The 12,370-nt window shown below is 43.0% G+C and overlaps 1 protein-coding gene across 1 annotated transcript in view; it reads left to right on the forward strand.

Annotated features, from left to right (window-relative positions):
- LOC137561273 (receptor-type tyrosine-protein phosphatase alpha-like) overlaps positions 1–12,370 on the forward strand; it is an 86,155-nt gene that overhangs the window by 36,045 nt on the left and 37,740 nt on the right. The window contains exons 6-8 of the mRNA XM_068272538.1: positions 1,741–1,890; positions 6,296–6,395; positions 7,501–7,580. Of these exons, the coding sequence (XP_068128639.1) occupies positions 1,741–1,890; positions 6,296–6,395; positions 7,501–7,580 (330 nt within the window). The remainder of the gene's footprint in view (positions 1–1,740; positions 1,891–6,295; positions 6,396–7,500; positions 7,581–12,370) is intronic.

Consider the following 12,370-nt stretch of genomic DNA (forward strand, 5'->3'; position numbering starts at 1 on the left):
CACATAGTCCATGGGCACTGAGACCTAAGGTGGACACACACGATACAACAAAATGATCCGATTTTACGGCAATTCGATTAAAACGATCGGATCTCCCGAAAAAGATGAAAACTTTTTTTCATTCAACTGAAAAATCGAATCGGATTTCCCGTTTTCTTCGATTTTTATCGATCCGGAATGCCAGATATTTTTCTTCAATCTTTCTAAAGATTGTATGGTGTGTGTTAGATTGTCAATTTATTAATATACACACCCTAGCAATTTTCTGTTTCCAATCATTTTTATCATGATTGGGGAAAAAATTGAACATAAGTGTGTGGTACATTGGTCATATTTTTGAAATGTTACAATCAGTCAGAAAAATTGATTGCAATTCTTAAATTGAACAGATATTTAAAAAAAATTGTATGGTGTGTGGCCACCTTAAAGGGAAAGTTCACGCAGGAGCTAAAAAAAAAAAAAAATCCAAATCCACTTACCTGGGGTTTCCTCCAGCCCGTGGCAGGCAGGACGTGCCCTCGCCGCCGCTCCGGTGGCTCCCGTTCTTCTCCGGTGGCTCCCGGTCTTCTCCGGTGGCGCACCCGGCCTGACCAGGCTTGGCTGCCAGGTCGGGCTCTTCTGCGCTCCAAAATGCGCCTCACGGGGGCACGCTGATGTCATCGGACATCCTCCGGGCTGTACTGCGCAGGCGCAGAACTACTGCGCCTGTGCAGTACAGCCTGGGGGACGCCCGATGACGTCAGCGTGCACCAGTGACACGCATGTTGGAACGCAGAAGAGTCCGACCTGGCAGCCAAGCCTGGTCAGGTCGGGTGCACCACCGGAGAAGACTGGGAGCCACCGGAGAAGAACGGGAGCCACCGGAGAGGCGGAGAGGGCACGTCCTGCCTGCCACGAGCTGGAGGAAGCCCCAGGTAAGTGGATTTGGATTTTCATTTTTTTTTTAGCTCCTGTGTAAACCTTCCCTTTAAGTCTGATGGTGGAGGAACACAAGAAAGTAATTAGTGAATACGTCATCAAGAACCATCTGGCCCCCCTCTGCTCCAGGGCCCCATAGCAGCTGCTATGGCTATTGCTACGCCCCTGATCTGTATTATGAAGGATAAATGGATGAATACTGGATATACTCACATACCTCAGCACCACAGAAGATGCCGGGTCTATATAAATCAATAGTAATAATAATAATCTTCCCAGATGCCCACTACGTAGAGCTTTACACCCATTTGGACCTTTCCACTCTTGGGTAAGGAACCTGAATGCTCAGGTGGGTCACTCTTCAATAAAGCTTTCTCAGACAGTTCGACAAGAATACTACAGAATTAGAAGTGCAAGGATGTTGTATTTGGCTGTTGTATAAAAACAATGTTCTCTGTCTATAAGGTTGTTACTTTGTACATTTGGTAGGTGATCGTAGTTTGCACTCCTGCTCTTTCACAATTGTAATTCTTTTACCACTTGTGGAAACTGCTTCCTTCTGAATTCCAATGATATGCTTGGGAGACGTGCTGTGCAACACAATTATTATGGGTTTCCTGCAGGCACTGCACCTGTGGGTGGCACCTCTGCACCCTCCATGATCTGTATGTGACTCTCTCTTCCATGGGGCAGGTACTATTGCTCTCAGGTGACCAGAGTTGGGGCTTGTCTTACTCTTGACATGCGGTCCAGTGATGTTTATGTATGCCTCTAAGCACAGTATACCTGAGAAGTTATCACTTGTGATTTTCCCCATGGTAGGAGCAGTACATCTTCCTGTATGACGTCCTGCTGGAGGCGCTCCTGTGCGGGGCCACCGCCATCCAGGTATCTGAGATCCAGAAACACACCATGTCCATGTCTGTGCAAGACCCCAGGAGGAAGACCACCGGCTATGACATGGAATTCCAGGTAATGACAGAAGCTTCCTACCATATATACTCTGACGAAGAACATCAAGGGTATGGAACATATATTAAAGTGCATTGGTCATAATAGAAATATATGTTCTGTCAGTTGGAGTACACACCAAAAGGCCGGCAGAAGATGATCTGGGAACCTGCAGTGACCGCAAGCCGATGAGCGAATGGTTCCTCAAGTCAAATCTGTATTGTTCTTAAAAATAGTATTTATTGACCTTAATTAACCACTTCCCTACCACAGGTTATTTCCCCTAATGCAAACCTCAAGCAAATTGTATGTGTAGTAAAGCTAAGAAATATAGCTAGAAAATAGAATATTACTAACAAAGAAGAGTCTCATGTTTTCCAGTACATGAAGAGTTAAAAAAAAAACTTCAGTTGTTATCTATGCAAAAGAGCTTCTCTGAGCTTCTCTGAGCTCTCCGACCCACTGGATTTAATACAGACCTGTTTTCTGAAGCACTTATACATCCAAGAAACAGTGAGAGACAGCTTGAGATAAGGTTTTACTGCAGGAAAGTTCAAAGGGTCATTATTTCGGCTTTTGTTTTATAGCTTAAAATACAGAGTGTGGTTTTTACAACTGAAACTGTGACAGAATGATGCAATGTTACAAAAAAAAAGCTTTATAACTGAAAATACAAATATGAGACTCTTTTCTTAGTCAGATAAGAGACTTCTTATCTCGTACGTTTCTTTCACTTCAGGTTTGTGCTAAAAAAAACAGCAATTTTCACATATCACTCTCCTCTCATTCATTTGCCAATAACTGTATTGCTACTTATCACACCAAAATGAGCTATATATTGTTTTCTTTTTTTTTTTTGCGGGACAAACTAGGCTTTCTTTCAGTGGTACCTTTTGCTAAGAATTATTTTTCTTCCTATGTGCTTTATAAGAAATTAGAAAATAAAATGGAAAAAGTCATTATTTCTCACTTTTCAGCCATTATAGTTTTAAAATACAGCTGTAGATATAACCCACACATTACATTTGCCCATTTGTCCCTGTTATTAAGAAGTTTAGATTATGTGGCTAGTACAGTGTATGGTGACAATATTTTATTTGGAATTATTGGTGTATTTTTTGTTTTGTTTTGCATTTCTCTTTACTACATCAATAGTTACAAGCCCTTATTTGCAAAAATAACACTAGTATACCCTCATAACATAAACATTAAAAGAGCTGAGTCCCCAAGGTAACTGTTTATGTATTAAAAAAAAGCTTAAAAAAAGTTGCCTTTTGTAAAATCTTTTTCCTCAAGTGCTTTATTTTGGTAACTATGGGGGAGGGGGTAGAAGGGGTTAATAACTAATGGGTGATTATTGTCTTATTATTTATTTTAATGCATTTTCCATGTCTTTTTTTTTTGCCCACAAAATGTCCCCACGCTTGCCTGTGTACTGATACAGTACACAGGAAGTAGTGCATTTGTTTTTGTTTTGTTTTTCTTTTTTTGTGAATGACCATAAGCATCTTGCTGATGCCGGTGATCATTCACTTCAGGCAGTTACCATTTACCAATCATGGACCGTCAGGATGGTGATGAGAACCCGTGCAATCGTGCTCTTGATTGCACATGCCGAGTGCAAACAGAGACACATATCTGCGCACCTGATCCGCAAGTGAAGTCTTCAGGGGCGTAGATAAGATCTTGAGCAGGTTAATTCAGTAAATAAATATGTTAATAAGTAAAAAAGATAAGTGAAATATAAAAAAAATCTATAAAATATTATATATATATATATATATATATATATATATATATATATATATATATATTTAGCGGGATGTGAAAGTTTGGGCAACGTTGTTAATCGTCATGATTTTCCTGTATAAATCATTGGTTGTTACGATAAAAAATGTCAGTTAAATATTTCATATAGGAGACACACACAGTGCTATTTGAGAAGTGAAATGAAGTTTATTGGATTTACAGAAAGTGCGCAATAATTGTTTGAACAAAATTAGGCAGGTGCATACATTTGGGCACCACAAAAAAGAAATGAAATCAATATTAAGTAGATCTTCCTTTAGCAGAAATTACAGCCTCTAAATGCTTCCTGTAGGTTCCAATGAGAGTCTGGATTCTGGTTGAAGGTATTTTGGACCATTCATCCTCTTTACAAAACATCTCTAGTTCATTCAGGTTTGATGGCTTCCGAGCATGGACATCTCTCTTTAAACCACACCACAGGTTTTCAATTCTATTCAGGTCTGGGGACTGAGATGGCCATTCCAGAACGTTGTACTTGTTCCTCTACATGAATGCCTTAGTGGATTTTGAGCAGTGTTTAGGGTCATTGTCTTGTTGAAAGATCCAGACCCGGCACAGCTTCAGCTTTGTCACTGATTCCTGGACATTGGTCTCCGGAATCTGCTGATACTGAGTGTAATCCATGCGTCCCTCAACTTTGAAAAGATTCCCAGACCCTGTATTGGCCACACAGCCCCACAGCATGATGGAACCACCACCATATTTTACTGTAGGTAGCAGGTGCTTTTCTTGGAATGCTGTGTTCTTTTTCCTCCATGCATAATGCCCCTTGTTATGCCCAAATAACTCAATTTTAGTTTCATCAGTCCACACCACCTTATTCCAAAATGAAGCTGGCTTGTCCAAATGTGCTTTAGCATACCTCAAGCGGCTCTGTTTGTGCTGTGGGCGGAGAAAAGGCTTCCTCTGCATACAGCATCTCCTTGTGTTAAGTGCGCAGAATGGTTGAACGATGCACAGTGACTCCATCTGCAGCAAGATGATGTTGTAGGTCTTTGGTGCTGGTCTGTGGGTTGACTCTGACTGTTCTCACCATTTGTCGCTTCTGTTTATCCAAGATTTTTTCTTGGTCTGCCACTTAACTTGAACTGAGCCTGTGGACTTCCATTTCCTCAATATGTTCCTAACTGTGGAAACAGACAGCTGAAATCTCTGAGACAGCTTTCTGTATCCTTCCCCTAAACCATGATGGTGAACAATATTTGTCTTCAGGTCATTTTAGAGTTGTTTTGAGACCCCCATGTTGCTACTCTTCAGTAAAACTTAAAAGAGGAGGGAAACTTACAAATGGCTTCCTTAAATACTCTTTCTCATAATTGGATTCACCTGTGTATGTAGGTCAGGGGTCACTGAGCTTACCGAGCTTATTTGAGTTCCAATAATTAGTTCTAAAGGTTTTGGAATCAATAAAATGACAACAGTGCCCACATTTATGCACCTGCCTAATTTTATTTAAACAATTATTGCGCACTTTCTGTAAATCCAATAAACTTTATTTCACTTCTCAAATATCACTGTGTGTGTCTCCTATATGCATTTTTTATCGTAACAACCAACGATTTATACGGGAAAATCATGATGATTAACAAGGTTGCCCAAACTTTTGCATCCCACTGTATATAGGGAGTATATGTGGCGTGTGAATGAGCATTTGAATGGTGTGTCATAATCTACTGATTTAAATCGCTACTTGAGTGCCGAAAGAGTTTTGTTTTACTTACAAATCCATATTTACCTAATTAAGGATAATATATTTTGAGGGCTATCCAGGATTCCTTCCTATTTCTCCAGTATTATATTGCAGTGTGGGGTAACACGACAGTTTGGATTTGCTGCTGCTAATAAGCTTTGATCTGGAAGCAACACTTTACCTAGCATTGAGTTAACTTCATGATGAAATATTCATCTTGAGGGATTGGCAGTCACAAAATCAAATTCAATTTACCCTCTGTTCTGTGTTTATTATGTGGCCTGGAACCTCACCCTGCAGTGCAAGCTCTCCAATCTAATCACAAATGTCTTTTTGAGTTTTGTATTTTGGTCAGGAGCCAATTTCATTGCCTCCTGACCCTGTGATCATGGTAAGTCAATCACTGTGATCAGTGCTCATCTTGTTGGAAAAAAGTCTTGAGTCCTCAAGGGGCCAGAGACCAGCGGTACTAAAGTGGTTAATAATACCATTAGTCACTGTGTTTACATATCAGAGTCTAAAATGGGGTTTTTGTTGCGGCCAAAATTCCAGACACCAAAAACTTTTAGTGCCATGTCTGACCACACCCATCTCTAGACACCTGGGAATAATGCTCTGCTCTACTGCGGTAACGTGAACAACTTTCTGATACCAGCTCATCCAGGCTACAGAAGCAAGAGAGAACATACCGGGCCCTGTCTGTTTATCCTTGGATCACCTGGTTATGGTAACGTTGGTAGACAGAGAAGGTGCTGATCACCATGGTAACTAAGCAGGGTACCACTTTATAAAAATGGTGTTCTTGAAGGAGGGCTCAGCCGATGATAAGAGGTGTCAGTCTTTATAATGAGGTCCTACAGAAGAGTAAATATTAATTCACCGGTGCTGAAGCTGTTCTGAAATGAAGGTTTATTTCTGTCCTTTCAGGCTGTGGAGAAACTGACAGAGATATATCAGATTTATCCATGCAAAGTGGCCAGGAAGCCTGAAAATCAGGACAAGAACCGCTTCCCCAACATCCTGCCAGGTAACGCAATGTGGAAATGACTGTTGACTAGACCCTGTTCATCCCCCTCCTGTGAGTGGCTGCTGACACATCTGGGGCTGCACATGGAATGGGAGGGGCTGCTGTACATGGATGTTACACATGGAAGAGGGGGCTGCACATGGAATGGGAGGGGGCTGCTGCACATGGGTATTACACATGCAAGAGGAGGCTGCACATGTAATGGGAGGGGCTGCTGTACATGGATGATACACATGAAAGAGGGGGCTGCACGTGGAATGGGAGGGGGCTGCTGTACATGAATGTTAAACATGGAAGAGGGGGCTGCACATGGAATGGGAGGGGCAGCTGTACATGGATGGTACACATGGAAGAGGGGGCTGCACATGGAATGGGAGGGGCTGCTGTACATGGATAATACACATGGAAGAGGTGGCTGCACATGGAATGGGAGGGGCTGCTGTACATGGATGATACACATGGAAGAGGTGGCTGCACATGGAATGGGAGGGGCTGCTGTACATGGATGGTACACATGGAAGAGGAGGCTGCACATGGAATGGGAGGGGCTGCTGTACATGGATGATACACATGGAAGAGGGGGGTGCACATTGAATGGGAGGGGGGCTGCTGTACATGGATGATACACATGGACGAGGGGGCTGCACATGGAATGGGAGATCTGATATACATGGATGACAACAAACTATGTCCCAATGGATGATACACATGGAAGAGATACATGGATGATACACATTGATGAGGGGGCTGCTGTACATGGATGATACACACGGCAGACAGGTGATGTATTGCAGCTGGTTGGGGGAGGGGAGGCAGGGTGGCAGCGGAAGTTCCACATGTTTCATGCTGAAATCGATTCAAAATCTGTGTGCAGTGTATGGGCAGCAATTAGATCCCTCTGTGATCAGATTCGATCAGAGAGGGATCTATCTGTTGGTCGATCTGGTGGCAATCGACCAGTGTATGGCAGCCATTACTGGGGCTGTAGTAAAGAACATCATATACTGTATATTACGTATAATTACAATGAGAGTAGATAATTGTTTTCCTATCAATACATTAGAGTAGTATTATTCAGTGATTGTTGGTTGCTTTATGTCTCCAGGTGACTCTCCTCGGCCCATCCTGCTGTCCGCACTGACCAGACAAGGAGACCCCGGCTACATCAACGCTGTGTTTGTGAATGTGAGTCTCACACTGTCTGCCCTCCTGTCTCTGGACTCCACAATAATATTGGATGGCGTTTTACAGTACAACAGATCACTATGATCAAATTAACTTCTTCAAATCAACTAACCAACCTCTGACACATTTACATAAACAATGATCAGACACGGCAGGAGTTGTCATAGATGGAGGAGGTTGCATCATGAGATTAGTGGCCACAGCTTTGACCAGTACAAAGATAGTGGACCCATCAGTTCCATAAACTGTCTCCATTAGAAATTTCTGAAGGTAGTAAATCAGTAGTTACCCACAAAATAGCCTTGTGACTATGGACTAATACATTATTTACCATAATCTACTCAAGGACCCCTGCTTTATTTCATACCGAAATCATTAATCTTGAAGTATACCCGTGGTGAACCTTGGATTAAAAAAAACACTTACCTAAGAAGAGGGTAGCTCTGGATCTTGTAGAAGCCTCCAGACCTTCATTACCATCACTCTCAGCGTGACTTTTACTAGTTAAGCCTTTTGGACGTAGCTGCTACATCCAAAAGGATGCTGCTGCGCTGTTGCCCGCTCCCGTGGACGATCGTGTGTGCTCCCGCCCGCTCCCATGCTGCCACCCATTAGACCGGAGATCAATGAATGGGAGCGCAGTTCCCATTCATTGATCTAAGTCCCCATTAGATAGACTGATGGCTTCTATGAGAAGCCGCTGTCTTTCTAAAGAAAAAAAATGTATGTCCTCCCTTCACTTTCTGTAAGCATGAGCACTCACTTACAGGATGAAAAATGACTGAGGCCATCCTGTGGCCAAATAGTAAAACTACATCTACATACATTTTTTTTTTTTATAAACACATAATCAACAGTAGAAGTATAGATAGCCAGCACTCCTGTGCTACGATTCAGCGATGTGCCACAGTCTGAGAGTCAAGCAGCACTCCTGGCTCAAAAGTCCATAGTAGTAGTGTAGAGACCGGCACCATCAAATAGTGAATATGCTCTTTATTGTATAAATTTCAAGTATGTTTCGCGTGGGGGTTCGCGGTCGCGCGGTGCGGAGGTTCATGTGGGGGGTGGCCGTGCTGGGAGTTGGCGCTCTTCTGTGGGTCAGGCCCCATATATTCCTTAATAGGGATATAGGATATTAATGCATACACTTTATATTTGATGACAATCAATCTTTTCTGTTCTGGTTCCTATTTTATTCCCCTCTTTATTTACAAAGTATATAATGGAAGATTTGATTGTGAACAACAGGTATGTGTGGCTGTGGGGTACAGCCATTGGTAGGCAAACCCACATGCTACATATACATATATATGTGGATCTGTGTGCATGATGCCTGTTTTGTTTGTAACCATGTGAAATTGTGAGCGAATTCACTTCATTATACCACTTCCCTTTCTTTATCTATATATACCCTAGGGAACCATTAATGGTACCCCATTATGGTGACTGATTATTGGGAAATTTCAATATTACTTTCCTCTTAAGATCGAGTAATTTAAATTAAGAAGATCCTTTCTAAAAAACCTTACTGCTATATATACAACTTTCAATTGTTTTATTCAGTGATCTTTATAGTATCGTGATAAAGGAGCAGTTTTCTAACTCCTCCTTCTCATTTACATACTCCACCTAGTGGAAGTTACATCATTAGCACCACCTTTATGACCTCACACTATTTTGCATAGTACTGCCCATGTAATGTGGATTGGCCAATCCCAAAGAACCAATGTTTAGCATTTCCTATAAAAAGAGATGCCGCCATCTTGTTTTATATTAGCCTGATGAAACAGAGAACGTTTTCTCTGAGAAACGCGTTGTTTTTACTAATCAATAAGCCCCCCTTTTATACCTTACTACCTCACCACTCTCTATTTTATTTGCGGCAAGTCAGCGGTTATATCTGCTAGCCGCACAATACTACTCAGTGCGCTACTGACATCGCATAGACGCCGCTCACTCCCGTTTGGTCTCGCAAGGTGAGCGTGCGCCAGGATCTAATGTTTGGCCTGCCTACAGCCTCCCTGGAAGTGTCCAAACTGAGAACGTGACTCCCTGGTGGCCCTCCGGATTCCCCGCCTGGAGCTGGATTGTGAGCCTGGTCCCTGGCCCCTAAAGGGACAAACGCTATCAGAGGCTCTGTCCTACGAGCAGCCATTTCTGAACAGGTGAGACCTGTCCTTGGCAGGGTGGATGCTCTTATTTATTTGTCACTCAGAGCGCTCTTTCTTTTGCATGTTTTTACTTATTGTATAAAAAGACACATAGACATATATCACAACGTTTCGGAGGGATTACCTCCTTTCTCAAGTGGATGTCAGTGTCTAAATAAAAACAGTTAAACTCTCATTTATATCGTATATCTACATGGAGCATTCACCGGGTCTATTTGAAAAGGGCTCCTGTAAAAAAGGGCTCCTGGTGTAGCCCATATATACCAAATTCGGCTACAAAAAGGGCACCTGGTGTAGCCCATATGCCAACTTCGGCTTCAAAGGGCACATGGTGTAGCCCATATATGCCAACTGCGGCTACAAAGGGCGCCTGGTATAGCCCATATGCCAACTTCGGCTACAAAGGGCGCCTGATGTAGCCCATATATGCCAACTTCGGCTACAAAGGGCACCTGGTGTAGCCGAAAAAACTAGTTTTAGTTTATTAGGCAAAATTTGTTGGGTTATAAAAGGGCTCTACATATAGCTAAGAAGAGTGATTATTATGACCTAACTTCTCCCTACTCTCACACAGAACCCTCCCCGATGGTGCCTAACCCTAATCCCCTAGGAGGTGCCTAACCCTAAGACCCCCCCCCCCCCCGCCCTCTTGTGATGCCTAATCCTAACCTCCCCTGCACCCTCAAATCAAAAATATCGGCTATAAAAGGGTTCCCTTTTGTAGCAGAATTAAAACCCTATAGCTGAATAAAAAATATGGGCTACAAAGGTGTGCCTTTTTGTAGCCAAAAACCTTAAAGCCGAATAAAAATATGGGCTACAAAGGGGTGCCCTTTTGTAGCCAAAAACCTTGTAGCCTAAAAAAAAATATGGGCTACAAAAGGGCGCCCGCTTGTAGCCTATATCAAAACTCTGGAGCCCTTTTCACCACCTTGTAGCCCATATTTTCAGAAATAACATTGATGTCTATGGAGGAGCCCTTTTCATACAGGCAGCTCAGGAGCCCTTTTCAACGGATCCCGCATTCACCAATCACATTCAAGAACGCCTATGGCCACCAATCCCCTGTCTGCTAACCCAGAGCGGACCTGATGGAAGACTATATTCTTAATATTTAAATGTGTGCTGACGTGGACTGCCCAAGATGCACAGTGCGGGGATGGAGGCGGCACCCGCAGCTCAACCCATAGTATTGGGACGCCGACCTATCAACTGCCAGTCTCAGGTGACGTCATACTGGTCACGCCTACCATGTGAGGCAGACCAGATGGGAGACCGCCCCTAAAGGCCAAAGTGTCAGCGTACCACATGGGTGAGATGTAAACAAACCAACCACGTGGTCGCTACACCAGAGGAATCGCCGCCAGTACCGCCCCCAGTCCAGCGGGTGCTGTCAGTGGACAGTACAAGCAAGTAAAGGGACCGCGGACCAATTACAACATATAAAACAACTATGGCTCAAGACACTACATATATGTAAACATGATTAATGACACTAAAAGAAAGTTAGTAAACAGATGACAAAAAAGAAAATTAGATGACAAAAAAATCACACAAATGGCTGCATGTCATATTTCCTGTTCATCCCACGGGGTTCCAGGGTGTCTAACCCTTGGATCCAGACCGCCTCCCTATAGAGTAACCTTTTAAGCCTATTTCCTACCCTCCTCAAAGGTGGAACTTGCTCTAATATTTGGAATCTCAATTGAATAACTGTATGGCCCGCCTGCATAAAATGAAAAGGGACTGATAGATCACTGCATCTGTTAATCATAGTACTTTTATGGGCTGCCAGTCTGACCTTCATCGCTGTATTTTGAAAGCGGTGCCTAAATGAGGATGTCAAATGACTGGTCCTCTAATGACACTATTACAATTGATACAATTTAAGCAAGGGTAAGTGCCATTGGGACGGTTAGAGAGAGGCTGGACGGCACGACTCGAACCCAAGTCAGCCCGTACCAACTTGTCCCTAATGCTGGGAATACACGGTTCGTTTATGCGCAGCGCGTCCCCGCTGGCTCGATACCGGCGCGTCCCTGCTGGCTCGATACCGGCGCGTCCCCGCTCCTCCCCGCGGGCGTGCGGATCGATTCCCGCTCCTCCCCGCGGGCATTTCCTAATCTTCCGTGTGTTTCTTCTTTTGTTTTCCCCGCCGGTATCGAGCGCGGAATTGATCCGGCGGGGTATCGGACAGGTCGGAAATTATCAATCGAGCCATCAGCTGCTCGATTGATAATTTCAAACAAACCGTGTATCACCAGCATTAGTGTCGGTGCCCGCTTGTAAGACATAAGGGGAGGGACCTGAAATTCAAAAATATCAGGAAAATCATCTTTCAAAATATGCCAATTATGGCGAATTTTGACATCAGCAATTTCACCACTATGGATATTGTAATATTGTATTGTGTAACAAAAGGAATTCTTTTATTGTGTCCACGTCTACGATGGGTGTTGTCAGATTTAGAATAAGATAACCTCAGCCTGGCCCTGCTCAAAACCTGTTGGGGATAATCAACTACGTTTAAAATTAACTGCTTACCTCCCACACCCCAAAATACCCAAAAAACATTTTTAATTAAAAAACATTACAATAAAAAATAAAAAAAAAACATAA

This window comes from Hyperolius riggenbachi, chromosome 1, assembly GCF_040937935.1.
Source record: "Hyperolius riggenbachi isolate aHypRig1 chromosome 1, aHypRig1.pri, whole genome shotgun sequence".
NCBI lineage: Eukaryota > Metazoa > Chordata > Amphibia > Anura > Hyperoliidae > Hyperolius > Hyperolius riggenbachi.